A 17638-nucleotide genomic window follows, 5' to 3' on the forward strand; every position below is an offset into this window, starting at 1 on the left:
AGTGGAGCGTGAGTAGACCACAGGGTTCTACAGACGGGTTTAGAGAGTAGTGGAGCGTGAGTAGACCACAGGGTTCTACAGACGGGTTTAGAGAGTAGTGGAGCGTGAGTAGACCACAGGGTTCTACAGACGGGTTTAGAGAGTAGTGGAGCGTGAGTAGACCACAGGGTTCTACAGACGGGTTTAGAGAGTAGTGGAGCGTGAGTAGACCACAGGGTTCTACAGACGGGTTGAGAGAGTAGTGGAGCGTGAGTAGACCACAGGGTTCTACAGACGGGTTTAGAGAGTAGTGGAGCGTGAGACCACAGACCACAGGGTTCTACAGACGGGTTTAGAGAGTAGTGGAGCGTGAGTAGACCACAGGGTTCTACAGACGGGTTGAGAGAGTAGTGGAGCGTGAGTAGACCACAGGGTTCTACAGACGGGTTGAGAGAGTAGTGGAGCGTGAGTAGACCACAGGGTTCTACAGACGGGTTGAGAGAGTAGTGGAGCGTGAGTAGACCACAGGGTTCTACAGACGGGTTGAGAGAGTAGTGGAGCGTGAGTAGACCACAGGGTTCTACAGACGGGTTTAGAGAGTAGTGGAGCGTGAGTAGACCACAGGGTTCTACAGACGGGTTTAGAGAGTAGTGGAGCGTGAGTAGACCACAGGGTTCTACAGACGGGTTTAGAGAGTAGTGGAGCGTGAGTAGACCACAGGGTTCTACAGACGGGTTGAGAGAGTAGTGGAGCGTGAGTAGACCACAGGGTTCTACAGACGGGTTTAGAGAGTAGTGGAGCGTGAGTAGACCACAGGGTTCTACAGACGGGTTTAGAGAGTAGTGGAGCGTGAGTAGACCACAGGGTTCTACAGGGTTGAGAGAGTAGTGGAGCGTCAGACCACAGGGTTCTACAGACGGGTTTAGAGAGTAGTGGAGCGTGAGTAGACCACAGGGTTCTACAGACGGGTTGAGAGAGTAGTGGAGCGTGAGTAGACCACAGGGTTCTACAGACGGGTTTAGAGAGTAGTGGAGCGTGAGTAGACCACAGGGTTCTACAGACGGGTTTAGAGAGTAGTGGAGCGTGAGTAGACCACAGGGTTCTACAGACGGGTTTAGAGAGTAGTGGAGCGTGAGTAGACCACAGGGTTCTACAGACGGGTTTAGAGAGTAGTGGAGCGTGAGTAGACCACAGGGTTCTACAGACGGGTTTAGAGAGTAGTGGAGCGTGAGTAGACCACAGGGTTCTACAGACGAGTTGAGAGAGTAGTGGTGCGTGAGTAGACCACAGGGTTCTACAGATGGGTTTAGAGAGTAGTGGAGCGTGAGTAGACCACAGGGTTCTACAGACGGGTTTAGAGAGTAGTGGAGCGTGAGTAGACCACAGGGTTCTACAGACGGGTTTAGAGAGTAGTGGAGCGTGAGTAGACCACAGGGTTCTACAGACGGGTTTAGAGAGTAGTGGAGCGTGAGTAGACCACAGGGTTCTACAGACGGGTTTAGAGAGTAGTGGAGCGTGAGTAGACCACAGGGTTCTACAGACGGGTTGAGAGAGTAGTGGAGCGTGAGTAGACCACAGGGTTCTACAGACGGGTTTAGAGAGTAGTGGAGCGTGAGTAGACCACAGGGTTCTACAGACGGGTTTAGAGAGTAGTGGAGCGTGAGTAGACCACAGGGTTCTACAGACGGGTTGAGAGAGTAGTGGAGCGTGAGTAGACCACAGGGTTCTACAGACGTGAGTAGACCACAGGGTTCTACAGACGGGTTTAGAGAGTAGTGGAGCGTGAGTAGACCACAGGGTTCTACAGACGGGTTTAGAGAGTAGTGGAGCGTGAGTAGACCACAGGGTTCTACAGACGGGTTTAGAGAGTAGTGGAGCGTGAGTAGACCACAGGGTTCTACAGACGGGTTTAGAGTGGAGTAGTGGAGCGTGAGTAGACCACAGGGTTCTACAGACGGGTTGAGAGAGTAGTGGAGCGTGAGTAGACCACAGGGTTCTACAGACGGGTTTAGAGAGTAGTGGAGCGTGAGTAGACCACAGGGTTCTACAGACGGGTTTAGAGAGTAGTGGAGCGTGAGTAGACCACAGGGTTCTACAGACGGGTTTGAGAGAGTAGTGGAGCGTGAGTAGACCACAGGGTTCTACAGACGGGTTGAGAGAGTAGTGGAGCGTGAGTAGACCACAGGGTTCTACAGACGGGTTTAGAGAGTAGTGGAGCGTGAGTAGACCACAGGGTTCTTCAGACAGGTTTAGAGAGTAGTGGAGCGTGAGTAGACCACAGGGTTCTACAGACGGGTTTAGAGAGTAGTGGAGCGTGAGTAGACCACAGGGTTCTACAGACGGGTTGAGAGAGTAGTGGAGCGTGAGTAGACCACAGGGTTCTACAGACGGGTTTAGAGAGTTAGTGGAGCGTGAGTAGACCACAGGGTTCTACAGACGGGTTTAGAGAGTAGTGGAGCGTGAGTAGACCACAGGGGGACGGGTTTAGAGAGTAGTTCAGGGTTCTACAGACGGGGGTTTAGAGAGTAGTGGAGCGTGAGTAGACCACAGGGTTCTACAGACAGGTTTAGAGAGTAGTGGAGCGTGAGTAGACCACAGGGTTCTACAGACGGGTTTAGAGAGTAGTGGAGCGTGAGTAGACCACAGGGTTCTACAGACGGGTTTAGAGAGTAGTGGAGCGTGAGTAGACCACAGGGTTCTACAGACGGGTTTAGAGAGTAGTGGAGCGTGAGTAGACCACAGGGTTCTACAGACGGGTTTTAGTAGAGACGGGTTTAGAGAGTAGTGGAGCGTGAGTAGACCACAGGGTTCTACAGACGGGTTTAGAGAGTAGTGGAGCGTGAGTAGACCACAGGGTTCTACAGACGGGTTTAGAGAGTAGTGGAGCGTGAGTAGACCACAGGGTTCTACAGACGGGTTTAGAGAGTAGTGGAGCGTGAGTAGACCACAGGGTTCTACAGACGGGTTTAGAGAGTAGTGGAGCGTGAGTAGACCACAGGGTTCTACAGACGGGTTTAGAGAGTAGTGGAGCGTGAGTAGACCACAGGGTTCTACAGACGGGTTTAGAGAGTAGTGGAGCGTGAGTAGACCACAGGGTTCTACAGACGGGTTTAGAGAGCAGTGGAGCGTGAGTAGACCACAGGGTTCTACAGACGGGTTTCGAGAGTAGTGGAGCGTGAGTAGACCACAGGGTTCTACAGACAGGTTTAGAGAGGGGTTCAGACAGACCCCTGTGACTGTGTGAGCTTGTGTATTGTGGGGACCATGTTTTTAGAGGTGGTGAGTGGTAGGAAAGTGTTTTGTTAAAATGTCTTCAATGTTAGCTGAATGATGTTAGGGTCATTTCATTTCAGACACGCCAAGTCATTCAGTTTAGAAAACAACAGTGTGTGTAATAACTGTTGAACAACGTTGCAGTGAAAAGAAAGATAGCATACTGTCATTAGCCTTGTAATCGATGCTTCGGCTACTGCTTTAGAAGTGAAACGCGCTGTTAAAACTACGCTGAACAACTCAGGTAAGGTGTGATATCATTTCCCTGTTGATGCTGGTGCTATCGTGCAGCGTGACCTCCAGGTGAACTGGGATACTGCACCAAACATAGAGGTGAGACAGTTTAATGGACATTGTCAGGGGTAGCTATATTCATTCATGGCATTAGAATAAGCATATGGCTCAGGCTGATATGACTCCCTCACACATTCTGCTCCAGAAACCTTTAGGGAATGCGCATATGGAATGAGGAGCAGAAGTTGATCCGTAAAGAACAGTTGCAGGACAGACTTTTATATGAAAAGACATGTTTGTTTATGAAGATGAAATGAAACAAATATATCTACTGTATGGTTCTACATGAAATATGGAGAGTATAGTTGCATTATCACTCTGGACAGGGGCCATGTATGTGTGGGGTTATACAGTAGATATACTGCTATTACAGCGTTCAGGTTTGTGTAGTAGTGGGACGAGGGGCTGCAACATTAGTGTAGTGTAGTTTTGGGATGTTCCATACTATAGGGGTAGTGATCATTGGTTTACAAGTGGGGGGGGGGGATCAGGGCAAGGCAGGGGGGGTCTGTGGGGCGGCTGCTCATGCTGTGTGTCAATCAGTCAGTCAGGGGTTTGGACCACAGAGAGGGGTGTTGGGGGATAGTCAGGGTTTGGACCACAGAGAGGGGTGTTGGGGGGATAGTCAGGGGTTTGGACCACAGAGAGGGGTGTTGGGGGGATAGTCAGGGGTTTGGACCACAGAGAGGGGTGTGGGGGGATAGTCAGGGGTTTGGACCACAGAGAGGGGTGTTGGGGGGATAGTCAGGGGTTTGGACCACAGAGAGGGGTGTTGGGGGGATAGTCAGGGGTTTGGACCACAGAGAGGGGTGTTGGGGGGATAGTCAGGGGTTTGGACCACAGAGAGGGGTGATGGGGGGATAGTCAGGGGTTTGGACCACAGAGAGGGGTGTTGGGGGGATAGTCAGGGGTTTGGACCACAGAGAGGGGTGTTGGGGGGATAGTCAGGGGTTTGGACCACGGAGAGGGGTGATGGGGGGATAGTCAGGGGTTTGGACCACAGAGAGGGGTGTTGGGGGGATAGTCAGGGGTTTGGACCACAGAGAGGGGTGTTGGGGGGATAGTCAGGGGTTTGGACCACAGAGAGGGGTGTTGGGGGATATAGTTTGGACCAGGGGTGTTGGGGTGTTCGGACCACAGAGAGGGATGTTGGGGGATAGTCAGGGGTTTGGACCACAGAGAGGGGTGTTGGGGGGATAGTCAGGGGTTTGGACCACAGAGAGGGGTGTTGGGGGGATAGTCAGGGGTTTGGACCACAGAGAGGGGTGTTGGGGTGTTCGTCAGGGGTTTGGACCACAGAGAGGGGTGTTGGGGGGATAGTCAGGGGTTTGGACCACAGAGAGGGGTGATGGGGGGATAGTCAGGGGTACAGTAAGCTAGTAGTTACCCAACCATCTGGATCTTATCCTGGCTCTGCACTAGAGGAGATAATAAGCAGTGTGTATTGAGGACAGGAGTAATGTCCCAGCAGACTGGCTTGTAAGAGAGAGGGACATATGGGAGTCTGTTGGAATGAGCTGGAATCTGACCTAGGATCAGATAGGAAATACTCAGAGGCTCCCGCTTGCCTCTCATATTATCTGCTCCCATAAATCATCATCATGGGTGAAGTGAGCATGCTCAGTAGAGACCTCAGCATCTACAGTAGTCTCCCTCAGAGTGACACCCACCCCCTGCAGTGTTACCCTGGCAACAACACACTCAGCCAGGGTAGGTGTGTTTGTGGAGATGTGGGACTGGTCTGGGGGTGCGGGGGTTATAGGGCTGGGGGGTGCGGGGGTTATAGGGCTGGGGGTGCGGGGGTAAAAGGGGGCGCAGTGAAAAGGATCAGGGGTGGGTGGGGTCATTGTTTGAGGGGTTACCTGTAGTGGGGGTGCTGGAAGTGACAGTGTGGAACCTCTGAAAGAACAGTGAAATGCATTGAGACTCTCATCCATGTTGGTACCCTAACAATGCTGTCACCATTAAGGTTCTGACACCTTTCCCTGACACTCAGACAGTACATGACAGTGTCACTTCTCTGCCTCTCTTGCTTGCCCTCCTTTTCTTCCCTCTGTCCATCACAGCCCACCTCTCTGTGACTTTGTATTCCCTTTGTGCCTTTCCTTTCCCAATGGGCACACACTGGTTGAAACGTAGAACAGACGTCTGTGCCCAGTGGGTTCTTTCTTCTTTAGGCCTCTCTGGCTTTTTCACTTCATGCATCTTAAGCTCTACCCATCTCTCCTGTCTTTCACCTTCTCATCATCTCTCTCTATCTCCAGACGTACATCTCCCTCTACATTCCTTTGTATTCCTTCTGGATACTCTTTCCCTCTCCGTATGTTCCTGGTCTCCTCCCTCCTCTGTCCTTGTCTTTCCTGTCTCTACCCAGAACCCAACCCGTATCCCCCATGTCTTACCCATCTCCTCCAGTTCTGAGGTCATGGATTTGGAGCGGAGAGCGATGGCCGGAGTGCTTAGTCTTTTACTCTGCTGGGGGACTGTGGAGAAAGGAAAGCATTATCATCCTCGTCGCCATCATCGTTGTCGTAGTTCCAGACCCTGTGTTGTCTCTTACTTTTCTTTCTCTGGCCATCCTCCATGTCAGGGTTGCGTGTCACCATGACAACCTTGACCATGAGGGCGTTTCCACCTTGCCTGATCATGTTGACCACCTGCCTGTGTCCCACCTTCACCACATTCTGACCATTCACCTGAGAGGGGGGGGGGGGGGAATAGAGGGGAAGAAGAAGAAGTCCATGTAATTGGTTAGAGAGGGTGATTTTTCATAATAACAGTCATTGTGAAGAATCCAACTTCAGCTCCCATTATGCCCTAGCAGCACACACCTCAATGAGGAAGTCTCCCATTCTCAGACCGGCTCTCCAGGCCACGCCTCCTTCGTCGACAGACTCCAGGTACTGCAGTGCTGGGAAGGCTGGGGTGGGAGTGAACTCCTCGATGGGGGTCTGAGCTGAAGACAGAGAACAGAGGGGTAACCAGCATTATGTCATAACCACTGTAATAACTAGACTGATGAAGCCCTGGCAGCACAGTGAGACTGTCCAAGTGTGTGTGTGTGTGTGTGTGTGTGTGTGTGTGTGTGTGTGTGTGTGTGTGTGTGTGTGTGTGTGTGTGTGTGTGTGTGTGTGTGTGTGTGTGTGTGTGTGTGTGTGTGTGTGTGTGTGTTAAAGGCCTGTCTGTTTGCCTGACTGTCTATCTATCAACAGCTGATCGCACGTGTTTCCTTACCCTTGGCTCCTCTCAGCACAAAGCCAAAACCCTCACTGTCTTTTTTCTGCAGAAGCACTGTCTTCTCCTTGATGATATAGTCACTAAGAGAGAGGACAGAGAGAGATGGGGAGAGACACAGAGGGAGGAGAGAGAGAGAGGTAGGAGAGAGAGAGGTAGGAGAGAGAGAGGTCGGAGAGAGAGAGGGGTAGGAGAGAGGGAGGAGAGAGAGAGAGAGAGAGAGAGGTAGGAGAGAGAGAGGGGTAGGAGAGAGAGGTAGGAGAGGTGAAGATTGTATCTTTGCGACGTCATTTCCGGTCACAACTTGCAGGCTTGTTTTCGAGTTGCTGTGTGTTTTGTTGCCAACCTATTTTGCTGACTGACAACTTTACGGTTTTCACTTTTTAATTACTGTTCATATATTTATTTATTTTTTCCTCAACTTTTTCACTCCGGACGCTTTATCTGGACACGATTCGTCAGGACCTCCAACAGCCGAAGCTAAGTAGTAACATTAACATGATGCCTTCTAATTGTAGTCGCTGTACTCGCCTTACGGCGAGGATAGCTGTGCTACAAGCCCAGCTTCAGACGCAATCGTTAGGCAAGGGTAATTTCAGTGTAGGAAAGGATGAAACAGCGTCTGTGCCACCAGTAAGTACAGATAGTAGTATAAATCCCCTGGCACAGTCCCCGCAGCCGGACAACTTTCTCACTGTTTCTGGAAGGAAATGCTGTACGAAAGCTCAAACGGTGTCGCTCATTCAGCCGACAGAAACTTTCAACCGGTTTTCCCCATTAAGCAGCGGGTCGGAGTCAGAGGCCGAGTCTTCTCTGGTCTCTACTCCTCCCGTTACGGGGTCTGAGACGCCGAAGCTTCCCACCATTAGCTCTGACAAATTGAAAACTCTAGTCATTGGCGACTCCATTACCCGCAGTATTAGACTTAAAACGAATCATCCAGCGATCATACACTGTTTACCAGGGGGCAGGGCCACCAATGTTAAGGCTAATCTGAAGATGGTGCTGGCTAAAGCTAAAACTGGCGAATGCAGAGAGTATAGAGATATTGTTATCCACGTCGGCACCAACGATGTTAGGATGAAACAGTCAGAGATCACCAAGCGATCACCAAGCGCAACATAGCTTCTGCGTGCATATCAGCTGTCGGCATCGAGTAATTGTCTCTGGTAATTGTCTCTGGCCCCCTCCCAGTTAGGGGGAGTGATGAGCTCTACAGCAGAGTCTCACAACTCAATCGCTGGTTGAAAACTGTTTTCTGCCCCTCCCAAAAGATAGAATTTGTAGATAACTGGCCCTCTTTCTGGGACTCGCCCACAAACAGGACCAAGCCTGACCTGCTGAGGAGTGACGGACTCCATCCTAGCTGGAGGGGTGCTCTCATCTTATCTACCAACATAGACAGGGCTCTAACTCCTCTAGCTCCACAATGACATAGGGTGCAGGCCAGGCAGCAGGCTGTTAGCCAGCCTGCCAGCATAGTGGAGTCTGCCACTAGCACAGTCAGTGTAGTCAGCTCAGCTATCACCATTGATATGGCATATATATTGAGACTGTGTCTGTGCCTCGACCTAGGTCGGGCAAAACTAAACATGGCGGTGTTCGCCTTAGCAATCTCACTAGGATAAAGACCACCTCCATTCCTGTCATTACTGAAAGAGATCATGATACCTCACATCTCAAAATAGGGCTACTTAATGTTAGATCCCTTACTTCAAAGGCAATTATAGTCAATGAACTAATCACTGATCATAATCTTGATGTGATTGGCCTGACTGAAACATGGCTTAAGCCTGATGAATTTACTGTTTTAAATGAGGCCTCACCTCCAGGCTACACTAGTGACCATATCGCCCGTGCATCCCGCAAAGGCGGAGGTGTTGCTAACTTTTGAGCTTCTAGTCATGAAATCTATGGAGCCGACTCAATCACTTTTTATAGCTACTGTTTACAGGCCTCCTGGGCCATATACAGCGTTTCTCACTGAGTTCCCTGAATTCATATTGGACCTTGTAGTCATAGCAGATAATATTCTAATCTTTGGTGACTTTAATATTCACATGGAAAAGTCCACAGACCCACTCCAAAAGGCTTTCGGAGCCATCATCGACTCAGTGGGTTTTGTCCAACATGTCTCTGGACCCACTCACTGTCACAGTCATACGCTGGACCTAGTTTTGTCCCATGGAATAAATGTTGTCGATCTTAATGTTTTTCCTGGACTATCGGACCACCATTTTATTACGTTTGCAATTGCAACAAATAATCTGCTCAGACCCCAACCAAGGACCATCAAAAGTCGTGCTATAAATTCACAGACAACACAAAGATTCCTTGATGCCCTTCCAGACTCCCTCTGCCTACCCAAGGACGCCAGAGGACAAAAATCAGTTAACCACCTAACTGAGGATCTCGATTTAACCTTGCGCAATACCCTAGATGCAGTTGCACCCCTAAAAACTAAAAACATTTCTCATAAGAAACTAGCTCCCTGGTGGTACACAGAAAATACCCGAGCTCTGAAGCAGGCTTCCAGAAAATTGGAACGGAAATGGCGCCACACCAAACTGGAAGTCTTCCGACTAGCTTGGAAAGACGGTACCGTGCAGTACCGAAGAGCCCTCACTGCTGCTCGATCATCCTATTTTTCTAACTTAATTGAGGAAAATAAGAACAATCCGAAATTCCTATTTGATAATGTCGCAAAGCTAACTAAAAAGCAGCATTCCCCAAGAGAGGATGACTTTCACTTTAGCAGTGATAAATTCATGAACTTCTTTGAGGAAAAGATTATGATTATTAGAAAGCAAATTACGGACTCCTCTTTAAACCTGCGTATTCCTCCAAACCTCAGTTGTCCTGAGTCTGCACAACTCTGCCAGACCTAGGATCAAGAGAGACGCTCAAGTGTTTTAGTACTATATCTCTTGACACAATGATGAAAATAATCATGGCCTCTAAACCTTCAAGCTGCATACTGACCCTATTCCAACTAAACTACTGAAAGAGCTGCTTCCTGTGCTTGGCCCTCCTATGTTGAACATAATAAACGGCTCTCTATCCACTGGATGTGTACCAAACTCACTAAAAGTGGCAGTAATAAAGCCTCTCTTGAAAAAGCCAAACCTTGACCCAGAAAATATAAAAAACTATCGACCTATATCGAATCTTCCATTCCTCTCAAAAATTTTAGAAAAGGCTGTTGCGCAGCAACTCACTGCCTTCCTGACGACAAACAATGTATACGAAATGCTTCAGTCTGGTTTTAGACCCCATCATAGCTCTGAGACGGCACTTGTGAAGGTGGTAAATTACATTTTAATGGCATCGGACCGAGGCTCTGCATCTGTCCTCGTGCTCCTAGACCTTAGTGCTGCTTTTAATACCATCGATCACCACATTCTTTTGGAGAGATTGGAAACCCAAATTGGTCTACACGGACATGTTCTGGCCTGGTTTAGATCTTATCTGTCGGAAAGATATCAGTTTATCTCTGTGAATGGTTTGTCCTCTGACAAATCAACTGTAAATTTCGGTGTTCCTCAAGGTTCTGTTTTAGGACCACTATTGTTTTCACTATACATTTTACCTCTTGGGGATGTTATTCGAAAACATAATGTTAACTTTCACTGCTATGCGGATGACACACAGCTGTACATTTCAATGAAACATGGTGAAGCCCCAAAATTGCCCTCGCTAGAAGCATGTGTTTCAGACATAAGGAAGTGGATGGCTGCAAACTTTCTACTATTAAACTCGGACAAAACAGAGATGCTTGTTCTAGGTCCCAAGAAACAAAGAGATCTTCTGTTGAATCTGACAATTAATCTTAATGGTTGTACAGTCGTCTCAAATAAAACTGTGAAGGACCTCGGCGTTACTCTGGACCCTGATCTCTCTTTTGAAGAACATATCAAGACCATTTCGAGGACAGCTTTTTTCCATCTACGTAATATTGCAAAAATCAGAAACTTTCTGTCCAAAAATGATGCAGAAAAATTAATCCATGCTTTTGTCACTTCTAGGTTAGACTACTGCAATGCTCTACTTTCCGGCTACCCGGATAAAGCACTAAATGCTAAATACGTGTGCTAAATAGTGCTAAATACGGCTGCTAGAATCCTGACTAGAACCAAAACATTTGATCATATTACTCCAGTGCTAGCCTCTCTACACTGGCTTCCTGTCAAAGCAAGGGCTGATTTCAAGGTTTTACTGCTAACCTACAAAGCATTACATGGGCTTGCTCCTACCTATCTCTCTGATTTGGTCCTGCCGTACATACCTACATGTACGCTACGGTCACAAGACGCAGGCCTCCTAATTGTCCCTAGAATTTCTAAGCAAACAGCTGGAGGCAGGGCTTTCTCCTATAGAGCTCCATTTTTATGGAACGGTCTGCCTACCCATGTCAGAGACGCAAACTCGGTCTCAACCTTTAAGTCTTTACTGAAGACTCATCTCTTCAGTGGGTCATATGATTGAGTGTAGTCTGGCCCAGGAGTGGGAAGGTGAACGGAAAGGCTCTGTAGCAACGAACCGCCCTTGCTGTCTCTGCCTGGCCAGTTCCCCTCTTTCCACTGGGATTCTCTGCCTCTAACCCTATTACAGGGGCTGAGTCACTGGCTTACTGGGGCTCTCTCATGCCGTCCCTGCAGGGGGTGCGTCACCTGAGTGGGTTGATTCACTGTTGTGGTCATCCTGTCTGGGTTGGCAACCCCTTGGGTTGTGCCGTGGCGGAGATCTTTGTGGGCTATACTCAGCCTTGTCTCAGGATGGTAAGTTGGTGGTTGAAGATATCCCTCTAGTGGTGTGGGGGCTGTGCTTGGCAAAGTGGGTGGGGTTATATCCTTCCTGTTTGGCCCTGTCCGGGGTGTCCTCGGATGGGGCCACAGTGTCTCCTGACCCCTCCTGTCTCAGCCTCCAGTATTTATGCTGCAGTAGTTTGTGTCGGGTGGCTAGGGTCAGTTTGTTATATCTGGGGTACTTCTCCTGTCCTATTCGGTGTCCTGTGTGAATCTAAGTGTGCGTTCTCTAATTATCTTCTTTCTTTCTCTCTCTCGGAGGACCTGAGCCCTAGGACCATGCCCCAGGACTACATGACATGATGGCTCCTTGCTCTCCCCAGTCCACCTGGCCATGCTGCTGCTCCAGTTTCAACTGACCTGAGCCCTAGGACCATGCCCCAGGACTACCTGACATGATGACTCCTTGCTGTCCCCAGTCCACCTGGCCATGCTGCAGCTCCAGTTTCAACTGTTCTGCCTTACTATTATTTGACCATGCTGGTCATTTATGAACATTTGAACATCTTGGCCATGTTCTGTTATAATCTCCACCCGGCACAGCCAGAAGAGGACTGGCCACCCCACATAGCCTGGTTCCTCTCTAGGTTTCTTCCTAGGTTTTGGCCTTTCTAGGGAGTTTTTCCTAGCCACCTGCATTGCTTGCTGTTTGGGGTTTTAGGCTGGGTTTCTGTACAGCACTTTGAGATATCAGCTGATGTACGAAGGGCTATATGAATAAAATTTGATTGATTGAAATTTGATTGATTGAGAGAGAGGTAGGAGAGAGGTAGGAGAGAGGGAGAGAGAGAGGGAGGTAGGAGAGAGAGAGAGAGAGAGGAAGGAGAGAGAGAGGTAGGAGAGAGAGGTAGGAGAGAGAGATGTAGGAGAGAGAGGTACGAGAGAGAGAGGTAGGAGAGAGAGAGGTAGGAGAGAGAGGTAGGAGAGAGAGAGGTAGGAGAGAGAGAGGTAGGAGAGAAGAGGTAGGAGAGAGAGGTAGAGAGAGAGAGGTAGGAGAGAGAGAGAGGTAGAGAGAGAGAGATGAGAGAGAGAGGTAGGAGAGAGAGGTAGGAGAGAGAGAGGTAGGAGAGAGAGATAGAGGTAGGAGAGAGAGATAGGCAGGAGAGGTAGGAGATAGAGTACAGGGAGAGAGAGGAGGTAGGAGAGAGAGGCAGGAGAGAGAGAGGAGAGAGGAGGTAGGAGAGAGAGAGAGGAGAGGCAGGAGAGAGAGGTAGGAGAGAGAGAGGTAGGAGAGAGGTAGGAGAGAGAGAGAGGTAGGAGAGAGAGAGAGGGGAAGCAGAGAGAGGGGAAGGAGAGAGAGAGAGGGAGGAGAGAGAGAGAGAGGAGAGAGAGAGAGGTAGGAGAGAGAGAGGTAGGAGAGAGAGATAGGAGAGAGAGGGGGAGGAGAGAGAGAGAGAGAGGTAGAGAGAGAGAGGAGAGAGAGAGAGGTAGGAGAGAGAGAGAGGTAGGAGAGAGAGAGAGAGGTAGGAGAGAGAGAGGAGAGAGAGAGAGGTAGGAGAGAGAGAGAGAGAGAGAGGTAGGAGAGAGGGAGAGAGAGAGAGAGAGAGGTAGGAGAGAGAGAGAGGTAGGAGAGAGAGAGAGGTAGGAGAGAGAGAGAGGTAGGAGAGAGAGAGAGGTAGGAGAGAGAGAGAGGTAGAGAGAGAGAGAGGTAGGAGAGAGAGAGGAGAGGAGAGGGAGGTAGAGGAGGAGGAGAGAGAGAGGGAAGGAGAGAGAGAGGTAGGAGAGAGAGGTAGGAGAGAGAGAGGAGAGAGAGGTAGGAGAGAGAGGTAGAGAGGTAGGAGAGAGAGAGGTAGGAGAGAGAGAGGTAGGAGAGAGAGAGAGAGAGGTAGGAGAGAGAGAGGTAGGAGAGAGAGAGAGGTAGGAGGTGGGGAGAGAGAGAGAGGTAGGAGAGAGAGAGAGAGAGAGGAAGGAGAGAGAGAGGTAGGAGAGAAAGGTAGGAGAGAGAGGTAGGGAGAGAGAGAGGTAGGGAGAGAGAGAGAGGTAGGAGAGAGAGGTAGGAGAGAGAGAGGTAGGAGAGAGAGAGAGGTAGGAGAGAGGGAGGAGAGAGCGAGAGAGAGGTAGAGGAGAGAGAGGTAGGAGAGAGAGAGAGAGAGGTAGGAGAGAGAGAGGTAGGAGAGAGGTAGGAGAGAGAGAGAGAGAGAGAGAGAGGTAGGAGAGAGAGGTAGGAGAGAGAGAGAGGGTAGGAGAGAGAGAGAGAGGTAGGAGAGAGAGACAGAGAGGTAGGAGAGAGACAGAGGCAGGAGAGAGAGACATGAGAGTAGGAGAGAGAGAGAGGTAGGAGAGAGGTAGGAGACAGAGAGAGAGAGAGAGAGAGAGAGAGAGAGAGAGGTAGGAGAGAGTAGGAGAGAGAGAGAGGTAGGAGAGAGAGGAGGTAGGAGAGAGAGAGAGAGGTAGGAGAGAGAGGTAGGAGAGAGGTAGGAGAGAGAGAGGGGTAGGAGAGAGAGGTAGGAGAGAGAGGTAGGAGAGAGAGAGAGAGGTGGAGAGAGAGAGAGAGAGAGGTAGAGGAGAGAGAGAGAGGTAGGAGAGAGGAGAGAGAGAGGTAGAGAGAGAGAGAGGTAGGAGAGAGAGGTAGAGAGAGAGAAAGAGAGAGAGGTAGGAGAGAGAGAGAGGTAGGAGAGAGAGAGGAGAGAGAGAGAGGGAGGAGAGAGAGAGGTAGAGAGAGAGAGAGAGAGGTAGGAGAGAGAGAGAGAGGTAGGAGAGAGAGAGGTAGGAGAGGAGAGAGGAGAGAGAGAGAGGAGGGGGGAGGAGAGAGAGAGAGGTAGGAGAGAGAGAGAGGTAGGAGAGAGAGAGGTAGAGAGAGGGGAGAGAGAGAGGTAGGAGAGAGAGGTAGGAGAGAGAGGTAGGAGAGAGGAGAGAGAGAGGTAGGAGGAGAGAGAGGTAGGAGAGAGAGAGGAGGTAGGAGAGAGAGAGAGAGGTAGGAGAGAGAGGTAGGGGAGAGAGAGAGAGGTAGGAGAGAGAGAGAGGTAGGAGAGAGAGGTAGGAGAGAGAGAGAGAGGAAGGAGAGAGGAGAGAGAGAGAGGTAGAGAGAGAGAGAGAGGTAGGAGAGAGAGAGGTAGGAGAGAGAGAGGTAGGAGAGAGAGAGAGAGGTAGGAGAGACAGGAGAGAGATAGGTAGAGAGAGAGAGAGAGGTAGAGTGGTAGGAGAAGAGAGGTAGGAGAGAGGGGTAGGAGAGAGAGGTAGGAGAGAGAGGTAGGAGAGAGAGGTATAGGAGAGAGAGAGGTAGGAGAGAGAGGTAGGAGGAGAGAGGTACGAGAGAGAGAGAGAGAGAGAGGGCAGAAAGGAGAGAGAGGTAGAGAAAGAGAGAGAGGTAGGAGAGGGAGAGAGGTAGGAGAGGAGAGAGGAGAGAGAGGTAGGAGGTAGAGAGAGAGAGGTAGGAGAGAGAGAGAGGTAGGAGAGAGAGAGAGGTATATATATGCATATATATATATATATAGAGATATATGCGATTGCATATATGATATATATTTAGATAAATATATATATATATGATATATATATATATATTTAATTCATACATGGAGAGAGAGGGGCAGGAGGAGAGAGGGAGAGAGAGAGGTACGAGAGAGAGAGAGGTAGGAGAGAGAGAGGTAGGAGAGAGAGGTAGGAGAGAGAGAGGTACGAGAGAGAGAGGTACGAGAGAGAGAGGTAGGAGAGAAAGGTAGGAGAGAGAGAGGTAAGAGAGAGAGAGAGAGAGAGAGGTAGGAGAGAGAGGTAGGAGAGAAAGAGAGAGAGGTAGGAGAGAGAGAGAGGAGAGAGAGAGAGGTAGGAGAGAGAGAGAGGTAGGAGAGAGGTAGGAGAGAGGAGAGAGAGAGGGGTAGGAGAGAGAGAGTTAGGGAGAGAGAGAGAGGTAGGAGAGAGAGGTAGGAGAGAGAGAGAGAGAGAGAGGGAGAGAGAGAGAGGATAGAGAGAGAGGTAGGAGAGAGAGTGGTAGGAGAAGAGAGGTAGGAGAGAGGTAGGAGAGAGAGAGAGAGAGAGAGAGGAAGGAGAGAGAGAGGTAGGAGAAAGAGAGGTAGGAGACAGGTAGGAGAGAGAGAGAGAGAGAGGTAGGAGAGAGAGGTAGGAGAGAGAGAGAGAGAGAGAGAGGTAGAGAGAGAGAGAGAGAGAGGTAGGAGAGAGAGAGAGGTAGGAGAGAGAGAGGTAGGAGAGAGAGGTAGGAGAGAGAGGTAGGAGAGAGAGAGAGAGAGAGAGAGAGAGGTAGGAGAGAGAGGTAGGAGAGAGAGAGGTAGGAGAGAGAGAGGTACGAGAGAGAGAGAGGTAGGAGAGAGATGTAGAGAGAGAGAGAGTAGAGAGAGAGGAGAGAGTAGAGAGATAATAGAGAGAGGTAGAGAGTAGAGAGAGAGAGAGATAGAGAGAGTAGAGAGAGAGGAGAGAGGTAAGAGAGAGTAGAGAGAGAAGTAGAAGAGAGAGGTAGAGAGAGAGAGAAAGGTAGAGAGAGAGGTAGAGAGAGAGGTAGGAGAGAGAGGTAGAGAGAGAGAGAGGTAGGAGAGAGAGAGGTAGAGAGAGAGGTAGAGAGAGAGAGGTAGGAGAGAGAGAGAGGTAGGAGAGAGAGGGGTTGGTAGGAGAGAGAGAGAGGAGGTAGGAGAGGAGGAGAGAGAGGAGGAGAGGGGGTAGGAGAGAGAGGTAGAGAGAGAGAGAGAGGTAGGAGAGAGAGGTAGGAGAGAGAGAGAGAGGTAGGAGAGAGAGAGGTAGGAGAGAGAAGGAGGAGAGGGAGAGATAGGAGAGAGAGAGGTAGGAGAGAGAGAGGTAGGAGATAGAGAGGTAGGAGAGAGAGGTAGGAGAGAGAGAGAGATAGGAGAGAGAGGTAGGAGAGAGAGAGGAGAGATAGAGAGGTAGGAGAGAGAGAGGTGAGAGAGAGAGGTAGGAGAGAGAGAGGTAGGAGAGAGAGAGAGAGAGGAGAGAGAGAGAGGTAGGAGAGAGAGGTAGGAGAGAGAGAGGTAGGAGAGAGAGAGAGGTAGGAGAGAGAGGGAGAGAGAGAGAGGTAGGAGAGAGAGGTAGGAGAGAGAGGTAGGAGAGAGAGAGAGGTAGGAGAGAGAGAGAGGTTAGGAGAGAGAGAGAGGTAGGAGAGAGAGGTAGGAGAGAGAGCGAGAGGTAGGAGAGAGAGAGGTAGGAGAAAGATTAGTGGAGGGAGAGGTAGAGACAGAGAGGTAGGATATACATGCGCACATATGATAGCATATATTACACATATACATTTACATATATATATATATATATATAAGACAAGATACATATATATATATATTTACATATATGCTATATATACATATATTACATACATATATATATATTACATATACATATAAGAGGTAGGAGAGAGAGGTAGATAGAGAGGTAGGATAGAGATGAGAGAGGGAGAGGTAGGAGAGAGAGAGGTAGGAGAGAGAGGTAGGAGAAAGAGAGAGGTACGAGAGAGAGAGAGGTACGAGAGAGAGAGGTAGGAGATAGAGAGTTAGGAGAGAGAGGTAGGAGAGAGAGAGATAGGAGAGAGGTAGGAGAGAGAGGTACGAGAGAGAGAGGTAGAGAGAGAGAGATAGGAGAGAGAGAGGTAGGAGAGAGAGGCAGGAGAGAGAGGTAGGAGAGAGAGAGGTAGGAGAGAGAGAGGAGAGAGAGAGAGAGAGGAGAGAGAGAGAGAGAGGTAGGAGAGAGAGAGAGAGAGAGAGAGGAGGAGAGAGAGGTAGGAGGAGAGAGAGAGAGGGAGGAGAGAGAGGTAGGAGAGAGAGGTAGGAGAGAGAGGTAGGAGAGAGAGAGGAGAGAGAGAGGTAGAGAGAGAGAGGTAGGAGAGAGAGGTAGGAGAGAGAGAGGTAGGAGAGAGAGATGTACGAGAGAGAGAGGTACGAGAGAGAGAGGTAGGAGAGAGAGAGGTAGGAGAGAGAGGTAGGGGAGAGAGAGAGAGGTAGGAGAGAGGTAGAGAGTAGAGAGAGGTAGGAGAGGTAGAGAGAGAGAGAGAGAGAGAGAGAGGTAGGAGAGAGAGAGGGAGGTAGGAGAGAGAGAGAGAGGTGAGAGAGAGACAGAGGTAGGGAGAGGCTACCACGTAACTGAACGAAGCAATACTG

The 17638-nt window shown here is 49.7% G+C and overlaps 1 protein-coding gene across 1 annotated transcript in view; it reads right to left on the reverse strand.

Annotated features, from left to right (window-relative positions):
- Positions 1–5297: 5297 nt before the first annotated feature.
- LOC127930072 (SH3 and multiple ankyrin repeat domains protein 1-like) overlaps positions 5298–17638 on the reverse strand; it is a 117999-nt gene continuing 105658 nt past the window's right edge. The window contains exons 16-20 of the mRNA XM_052519171.1: positions 6781–6863; positions 6378–6502; positions 6107–6242; positions 5949–6029; positions 5298–5445 (exon numbers count right to left, since the gene is read on the reverse strand). Of these exons, the coding sequence (XP_052375131.1) occupies positions 5405–5445; positions 5949–6029; positions 6107–6242; positions 6378–6502; positions 6781–6863 (466 nt within the window). The 3' untranslated portion in view covers positions 5298–5404. The remainder of the gene's footprint in view (positions 5446–5948; positions 6030–6106; positions 6243–6377; positions 6503–6780; positions 6864–17638) is intronic.

This window comes from Oncorhynchus keta, chromosome 5 (assembly GCF_023373465.1).
Source record: "Oncorhynchus keta strain PuntledgeMale-10-30-2019 chromosome 5, Oket_V2, whole genome shotgun sequence".
NCBI lineage: Eukaryota > Metazoa > Chordata > Actinopteri > Salmoniformes > Salmonidae > Oncorhynchus > Oncorhynchus keta.